Source organism: Medicago sativa, chromosome 3 (genome assembly GCF_051527215.1).
Source record: "Medicago sativa cultivar Bolivia chromosome 3, Bolivia_mono, whole genome shotgun sequence".
NCBI classification, from domain to species: Eukaryota; Viridiplantae; Streptophyta; class Magnoliopsida; order Fabales; family Fabaceae; genus Medicago; species Medicago sativa.
Genome location: NC_140751.1, coordinates 64,222,191 through 64,231,811, shown reverse-complemented (window position 1 = coordinate 64,231,811; position 9,621 = coordinate 64,222,191). Strand labels below are relative to the sequence as shown.

At 35.3% G+C, this 9,621-nt stretch overlaps 1 protein-coding gene across 1 annotated transcript; it reads right to left on the bottom strand.

The window, feature by feature from the left end:
• Positions 1 to 4,568: 4,568 nt before the first annotated feature.
• Positions 4,569 to 8,075, bottom strand: LOC146939118 (pentatricopeptide (PPR) repeat-containing protein). Its single transcript, XM_085752905.1, has 2 exons — positions 6,955 to 8,075; positions 4,569 to 5,504 (listed from the first exon to the last, which is right to left on the bottom strand). The coding sequence occupies exons 1-2, from the start codon at positions 7,693 to 7,695 to the stop codon at positions 4,728 to 4,730; spliced, it is 1,518 nt and encodes a 505-aa protein (XP_085609031.1). The 5' UTR covers positions 7,696 to 8,075; the 3' UTR covers positions 4,569 to 4,727.
• Positions 8,076 to 9,621: the final 1,546 nt, after the last annotated feature.

Below are 9,621 nucleotides of genomic sequence, written 5' to 3'. Positions count from 1 at the left end.
GATGATATTATACTGACAGCCTCATCTGATGCCCTTCGCATGACTATCATATCCCTCCTTAGTATAGAATTTGCTATGAAGGACTTGGGGTCATTACATTACTTCTTGGGTATCGCTGTAACTCATCATACAGGTGGACTGTTCTTATCTCAACGAAAGTATGCAGCTGAGATCATTGAACGGGCCGGCATGGCAGCATGTAAATCATCTTCTACTCCGGTTGACACTAAACCGAAGCTTAGTGTTAATTCCAGCGCACCATATGCAGATCCATCTCATTATCGAAGCCTTGCAGGTGCTCTTCAATACCTCACTTTCACGAGACCTGATATTGCTTATGCTGTGCAACAAGTGTGTTTATTCATGCATGACCCAAGGGAAGAACACATGCATGCTCTCAAGCGCATTGTGCGCTACATTCAGGGTACTCTGGATCATGGTTTGCATCTCTATCCATCCTCCACATCCACTCTCATTTCTTATACAGATGCTGATTGGGGTGGGTGTCCGGATACTCGACGCTCTACATCTGGTTATTGTGTGTTTCTTGGTGATAATTTAATTTCTTGGTCTGCCAAACGGCAAGCTACATTGTCACGTTCTAGTGCGGAGGCGGAATACCGAGGCGTTGCCAATGTGGTTTCTGAGTCATGTTGGCTACGTAATCTTCTTCTTGAGCTTCATTGTCCTATTCGAAAGGCTACCTTGGTGTATTGTGATAATGTTAGTGCGATTTATCTCTCTGGAAATCCAGTTCAACATCAGCGCACTAAACATATCGAGATGGATATTCATTTTGTTCGCGAAAAAGTTGCTCGTGGGGAAGTTCGAGTCCTACACGTCCCCTCACGCTACCAGATTGCAGATATTTTTACAAAGGGCCTTCCTTTGGTTCTGTTTGAGGATTTTCGGAACAGTCTCAGCGTACGACAACCTCCCGTTTCGACTGCGGGGGTGTGTTAGAGTATATGTAAATATATTATATGTAAATAGCAATAAGTAGCATATCTCACAAAATGATACTGAGTTAATTAGTTTCGGTTACCACCATAATTATAGGCTAAGTCAACTATTGTAATTGGTGTATATAACCACAATGCTGTTAATGAAATAAGCAAGCAATTATATTCTTTCATTGATAATCCCAAGAATGAGAAGTGCAACATGGTGAATGTTGATGATGAAAGTACTTACATAATGATAATTGATGGTGAAGAAGAAATAATCCAAAATGATGACAACATATGAAGACAACGCATGGGGTCGTGATGATAATCAATCATATAGTATTTTTTAGCATAATTTAGGAGACATTTTAGATTGTTTCTAGCAAGTTAGAATTCATTTTAGTCAAATATATGTAAATAATCCAATGGTTGGACTTGTGATAGTAATTTAAAGCACAAGGCCTTGAACCACAAGAAATCACCTAAAACAAACAACTATGTGGTCCTGCTACACTTTTTATAAGATCAATCAAGTGATTTCTTGAGGTATAGTCAGCACATACGTTTTGTTGATGAGAAATAAAACAAGAGATGAAGAATTGAGAAAAGACGAGCTACTGCCTTATGTCCAATGGGTGCTAGGAGTCGTGCATCGCGCAACCATAAAGAAAGATAAAGTGTACAATTAATTGACAATATGCGATGTGTGCAATGAGTTGTGTATCACACAACATGGAAAACGGTTGAATGTGTTCAATCACTGCATCATGCATGATGTGTAAAAGGTTGTGCGAACCGCACAATGACTATTCTAGAAATATTGGAATTTGCTTGCGTAAAATTTGAAAACAGTTGAAGGTGAATCACTGCATTATGCGTGATGTATACAAGGTTGTGCGCACCACACAATGACTATTATGGAAATATTGAAAATTGCTTGCCTATAATTAGAGAGGCATTACCTCACTTGTAAAATAGGATATGACGAGGAGAAACGAGCAAAATTGTAATTTAGGAAGGCTACCAATGATTGAAGACATCCCAACAGCGAGGAATCTACAAAGGATGATCCTAATCCATGTATTTCTTTACGTATTCATTTGTTTATGTTTAGATAGCATGAATAGATAATTTTACGTTAGGTTATGTAGATGACCCTTTATGTAACTACTCAAATCGGGCAAAGCCCAAAGCTACAAACACCCTTACGACAGGTTTTGTTATCATGTTTCTTATAATTTTATAACAACAATAATAAAATAATAATAGTAGAACCCTTTTTTTAAAAGAATAATAGTAGAACCTTGTACACAGTAACCTATTTAAGGTTAAAAGTAGGATTTAGATGACTTACTACATTAGTCCCTTGGGTACATCACACGAGGGAACTACATCTAGGGTCTTAAAAAACATGTTAAGTCATAAGAGCATCTCCAACGCCTGTTCTTTCCTAGAGTTCTTAGCAAAAAGAACATATTTTTATGTTCTATGTAATGGAGAACAACGAGCTGGATGACACCGTGGAGAACAGTTCTCCCACTAGAACATGTTCTAGCACTGACTGCATCAGAAAAAGTAATAAAAGGAAAGAGAGAAGAGGTATATTGGAAAATGAGATAAGAAATATGAGGGGCTACATAAAGTAAAATAGGAAGTGTGTTTAGTTCTAGCATTGGAGAAAAAAATTCAATGGTTGTTAAATCCTACATGGCATACTTGGACCCACAATTTAGCAGCTAACAACAAAAAATTATGCTCTTCTAAGATTGCTCGGCACACCCCTTTCCATTGCTCAGCCTATCAGATCTTAACTTCCGATAAACATTTTTTCTTAAAAGGTGGACCAGATTCTAGGATTCAATGCTTGTTTTTCTCACGAATTTTGCTCTCCACCCAGCAACTTTTACTCGCACCCTGCACTGCTTCCAAATATACCCTTGCGTTAGTTAAGTCACGCAGCGTGACTTAACTAACGCACGTTGTAAGCCATGCGCGACTTAAGTCACGCAAGTTGTAAGCAATGCGTGACTTAAGTCACGCACCACTGGCCTATGCGCGAGTTAACTCACGCACGTTGGCCGGTGGTCAGAACTGAAGAACAAACGTTTTTTTGGTTTGTGGTCAATGTTTCAACATTCAATCCACACGTTTTCTACCAAATTTTACACGTTTTTTGACCACATTAATGATATTTACCACCTATACTACCATTCCCACCTATAAATACCCCTCCATACTTCCCTAATTCCTCACACCATACTACTTTCTCCCCCTCATCACTCTCTCCCTCTATTTCTCTTCTTTCTTTTTTTTCTTTTCAATATTCTCTTTGGGGTAAAAGGTGATCAATTTTCGTCGGGGTAAAGTAGTGAGTAGCCGACTTGGGGAAATGATCGACCCTTGGGATAATTTTAAACCTGTTTTTTTAACCGCATAAACTTTTTACCGTGGGTAAAAAGAACTTCGTGTGGTAAAAAAAAACAGTTTTAAATTTAGCCCAAGGGTTGATGATGTATTTTCCCTAAGAAGGCTGCTCACTATTTTACCCCACGAAGATTGATTACTTTTTACCCCAAGGAGAAAATGAGTAGATTTAGTGAATAAGTAGATTACTTTTTATCATATGAATTATTGTAATGTAATTTATGAATTATTAATAAAATGAGAGATTATTTATGCCTCAATTTTGTTCCTTTGTTTTATATTTGTTGTATTTAACTTTATTTATATTTGTATTGTATTTACCTTTATTTATATTTGTATTAATTTAAAGAATAATATCGAATTAATAATTTAGAATAAAATTAAGAAAATAATTTAGATTAATGTAAACAAAATAATTTCAAAATAAAGTTAATAAAATAATTTTGAATAAAGTTAAGAAAAAACATAATTTGAATGAAGTTAATATAAACAAAATAATTTTGAATAAGTTAATAAAAATAATTTGAAAAAGTATCGTTGCGCCACTTAACTTGCGCCACGTAAGTTAACTTGCGCAGTAACTTACACTTGCGCAGGTTAACTAGCGCATGGGCATTTTCGGCATGGCTGCAGGGTGCGAGTAAAAGTTGCTGGGTGGAGAGCAAATCTCTTTTCTCACCCCATGTGAAATTTTAAGCAATTCAAGGGGTCCGTGAGCATTTACCCTTAAGTCAGTGATGGGAGACAACATCACACAAAGCCCAGTAGGACAAAAATAAAGCGAGAATTGTTTTTTTGACATCCATTGTTTTCTAGCAACATATTGGAAATGACCAAAAACACCCCAACAGTAGTTAACTACCACTGACTTATAACTAGAAAATCGGCAGTAATTAACTACCGCTGAATTTTCGGTCATTTCCATGTGTTTATAGGAAACAATGGATGTTCTCTAAAAAAAAAAGAAGGAAACAATGGATGTCGAAAAAGCAAATCTCAAAGCTCTAACATCAAGTTAAAGCAATTATTTATTTTATGGCATGAAGTCTTTTTTTTTTTTCCTGACAAATTATAGCATAAGTTGAAGCAAAGATTATTTATAATATGATTACATCATCTATCTAACTTGTAATATAATATTACATGAGAATGTCGTGGGGAAATAATCCGAATTATATATTATTATGCACATACTCATTATAACAACCACTAGAATTGGTCCTTTTGACATTAAACTATACAAATTTATACAAAGTAAACAAGCACCAACAAAATCAGTGCTCTAGTTACAATACACAACTATGCCTCTAAAACCAAAGGTTTGAAAAATTGGCAGGTTGTTTTCAAGTACTTTTCTTAGATCATTTTCACAACCCAAAGCTTATATTTTCTAACATACAAATACACAAGACAAGGTCCTATAAGATTTGCTTCAGACAATGACTTGCAAAGCTTGATATAAAGATCTAAATTTCCATATTGCTGTATCCTTTTCCTTAAACCTTGCATAACAGCAACTCTATCCAAATACTCAGGATGGAATCCCAATTCAAGCATTTTCATCACAGTCTCTGCTGCTTCACTAAAATGACCACCTTTAATATAACCTCTTAACAACCATGACAAACTTTTCTTCTTCTGCGGCGAGCTCGCAACTTCCAACCGCGTCATTAGCCTCGCTGTTGAGGCATCCTCTTTTTGCGAAGCACAAATGGCTAGAACAATGTCATAGAGACCTCCATCAGCCTCTTTACCAACAAGCTTCATTTCCCATAATTGCTTCTCAGCCTCGATTCCCCGGCCGGCGCAAATGTACATAGCGAGGAGTCTCTCGTGAATGACTCCGTGAAGTGATGAAGGGCTGCCGTCTTGAATCACCCATTTGGATAATCGCGCTCCGTCAGCTAGAAGATCTGATTGGTACTTTTCTGTCAGCTCAACGTCTTCTAGGTCGAATTCAGTTATCAACCCTGCCCTCACAAAACTTTTCATTTTTCGTAGAGCTTTGGCAAACTCATTGAGCTCCTTAACCACAGCAGTCATTGCAACAAGGTAACTGTAAATCTCGGGTTTCAAGCCAGCTTCTCTAAACCGAATTACCAATCTAACAGCACCTCGGTAGTCTCCCTCAGCCTGGAAAACAAATCATCTGAGTCATCCTTCTAACAAATAACTGATGATCAGGAAAACTGCGATATAAATCTAGTCATATTAATTTAGGATCTATTTTAATTGACTTATTTCAGCTTATCTACTAACAAGCACTTCTGAGACCAGGATAGCGTATGAAAATAACTTATAACTTGCATGAAAACATTGAGTTTATTTTATCTTGTCATAAAAATAGTTTATACATAACCAGTTATATGACAAGCGCTTATGCTATAAGCGTTTAATTTAATAATTTATCCAAACATATCCTTATTCCAAAACTTGGTTAAATAGAACTGATAAAAAAAAAATCCCTATTCTTATCTGCCCCATTAAAACAAAATGGCATAAACTGCATATGGGACATCATAGGCCAAAGAGGCCAACAGCAAAGCTAACTATATGAGTCGCAAAGTGCTCTAACCACAAATATCATAAGCTTATCTAGGCGAGCATATAGGAGAAGACCAATTCATAGAAGCTCTAGTTTGAAAAGTTGCATCTAGGTCGGCTAATTCTGTGTTTCGATGATAGTTGCCAATAAGTCATAAGCTCTTCTTGGAGCTATTCTAGAACTAAATACAATTAAATAATCCAAACACCATTTCTAAACTCAAAAAGGCATTATTTTTATAGAGAAGCACTTGCAGCTAGTATCGAAACATAATTTAAAATCAAAGTAGGACAATTTACTGGTTTCTTTGCATTAATTGTTTTAACTACTGTTGTGATTTTAGTAAAAATATATAGATATTTGGTTACGTTGTAGTTTGTAAATGAAAATTGGTTCTACCTTCAAACCTTGACTTGAGTTGAGTATAAGTAAAGAAAAGTAGCTTTTGCTTTAGGTAGAAAAAAATGAGCTAAGTTTTACATCAAACTTGCTTTTAAAGTAAATACAGCCAAACATAACCAAATTCAATTTTATAAAATCAAGTTTATTCAAAAACAAGTTTGTCAAAGGCTAACCACACACTAACTGGAAATGTACAATCAAGCTATTCCACCACTTATGACAATGATCAAAAAGCTAATATTCTATGTTTGGATGGGTGCAAGCAGGAAAAACAAAGGCAATAACAATGCAAAACAAGCAATTCCAAAAAACCACGACTACAATTAACAAAACATGTATGCCCGTGTTTGGTTCCACGGCTGCAATGAATTGATAAAGAACAGTTTTCTCATAAATTATCCATACATAAATGACGTTATGTTAAACTAACTTTTAATCAAAACCAATTATATTATAATCAACTTTGTCAGTTGTCACCACAGCCAAACACATGCAAAGTCAAGGGAATCAAATGATCAACAATCAACACAATCAAAATGTTCTACAACATAGGACACAATCATTCAAATTTTCAAACAAGAACTAATTCTCCAACCAAATAACAAAAAACCTAAGTATCAATTATGAAAGTCTTACCATCATCTTCCAAGCAAGATACCCCGTTGGTCCACCCTTATGCCCTTCAGGATCATCCTCACTACAAGCAATCCCACGCCTCAAAACCTCTTGCACAAACAAACAAGCACCATCTTTCTCCCCCATATCCCAATACAAAGAAATAACTTTCTCAATCATACTAAAACCAGGTCTCAAACCAACACAATCCATATCAACAAGAAGATCAACAACATCACCAACACCATGTTTTTCCATAATCAACTTCTTCACCCAACCACACATAATAGCAACCATTAACTCCATAGTTTCCTTATCAACCCTATTCTCTTTCCTTAACCAATCAAAAACCTCCAAAGCACACCATGAATCTCTTCCATCTTGAGAGAAATAAACCAACACAAGCTGAAGTTCTTTAGCCGAAAGACGGTCATTCATCTCCTCGAGAACATCAGATGGTTCTCTTGTCATCCTCTCAAGCTCTTCAATTGCTTCTAAGAATCCATCTCCCATTTCTTCTTCCTCCTCTTCGTCGTCGCTCGTCACGAATTGGTCAAGTTCCACTGAATTTTTCCTCTTCATTGAAATTGGTTTTGCTACAAATAAAGGGTTTTGATATTTGAATGACCCATCATTGAATTTGAGTAAAAATCCACACTTTGATGAAGGATAAACCAAAGGGTATCTATGTTTTGGTGAAATTTGAGATGAAAACACAAAACCCAATTTCAATGTTGAAGTAAACCCATTTGCATAAGCCATTTTTTCTCTCTCTAACTCTCTCTCTCTCTCTCTCTAGCTCTATATCTCTCTATTCAATTCAATATCATCATCCACTATCAGCTAAGAGAAAAAAGATTGAATTTTTGCATCTGGGTTGAATGAATTAAAGTCAAAATTGAAACTTTACACAAGAAATTAAAAGAAAATGAAGAAAAAAAAGTGATTATTGCAGAATTTTTGTTTTCTCATAATCCAAACGAGGTATAGCTTAAAACTTAATCCATCCAAGTGTAAGAGGAAAGAAAGTGACTTTGAGGAAATAGATAAAATTGGAAGGAAATAATAATTGCCATGAAAATTGAATACGAAGAAAATAACAAAGAAAGAGTGAGAGAGAGAGAAAGCGAAAGTTGCAAATTGCAAAGGTTTTTGTTAGAGAAGAATTTAAGGTGAGAGAGAATACGTGTACCAACCGCTACTACACACTTCACACCGTAAGACACCACCGTTTGTTACGGAAATGAATTCTCTCATGTGACGTAAATATGTATTGAAATCTCCACCATTCATCGGAAGTGAAATAAAAAGATAAAAAAAACGTTTACTTTATTTGGGTTGAGTAGTTTATTGAAATTTAGCTTTTTAACGTGAATAAGTGATGGGGTGTCCTCGTGAGCTTATCTCTGTTGGTAGAGAGAATGCATAATATATGCAAGGTTTGAGGTTCGAACCCCGAACACCATCAAAAAAGAATAAGCGATGTGCGTTAGAAGTCAGGAGAAATAATTACTTAGTCAGAAGACCAAATGCATAGTGTTTTTTTTTGTTGTGGTGGCCGGATTTTAACATCGGATCTTGCATAAATTATGCTTTGTCCACACCAACTGAGCTAAGCTTACTGTGACAAATGTATAGTGTTTAGATACACACAATGTTGCAATTGTCTCTAAGATATACGTTTGATCTTGTGATCATAGAAGACTAGCTCATAAGGTAGAACACTTGCCCTTGTATATATGATTCAAAAGAGAAATAAGTTCAAAAAGAAAGGAAAAAAAAAGGAGTTTTAAACGTGAAAACCATAAGATATAGAATATTTTATTTAGAAAATTCATTGCCGTTTACTACAATAGAATAAGACTAACAAGTTGTACAAAGAAAAGAATAAGACTAACAAACTACCATTGAACACGAGGGAAAAAGATAATTAAGGTTTTTATTCTTTTATTTTTATAGAGGGTAAAGATAACTAAGGTTGTTATATATTATATTACATAGAGAAAACTTAAAAAAAAAATATTTATTTATTAAAATTGATGGAGTCCCTCAAAAAAATTACATATCCAACATCGTTAAAAATATAGAAAACGAATTTATGAATAAGTTCTCAACATTTAAGTTAATAACATACGAGAACAAGATGTCTATAATTAATATGATATAATCAAAATGACCACAATACTCATTCCTCTATGTATACAACGTTGACACTCATATCATGATTGAATATATAATTGACTGGAGTTGATATTTCAATATGAATCAAAGCAACACCACAATCATACAACAAACAACACAATGCCACAAGATGTAAATGATGGGCGCAGAGAAGTAGCAGCTCTTGGAGCAAAATTAACTATAATAAGCTGAAATCAGAGATCGATGGATGTCGCAAATCATTGAATGTGTTGTGCAATCAAGGTGACACTTATGACCCCTAACAAATGCTTCGTTACGATGACAAATGAATAAATTGTTGATCCATGCAGCTAAATATTGGAGACAGTGTTCAAAAACATACTGTTATCAGGATAGTGATCTCAACAGACACGAAATTCTTTCACGCATTTGCATCAATGTGTAAGAAAGTGAACCGCATCGTTGTATTAGGAGCGGCCTACACATCTAGAGTTACAGATGATATAGATATGTGCCATTTAGCTAGAGAATACTTTGAAGAATTAT

What these genes read in the sequence shown, in the direction of transcription:
- LOC146939118 (XM_085752905.1), bottom strand. Translation starts at nt 7,695, where the DNA reads ATGGCTTATGCAAATGGGTTTACTTCAACATTGAAATTGGGTTTTGTG. An exon ending in ATCTTGCTTGGAAGATGATG is followed by an intron (nt 5,505 to 6,954) that starts GTAAGACTTTCA and finishes TTTGTTTTCCAG; the next exon opens with GCTGAGGGAGACTACCGAGG.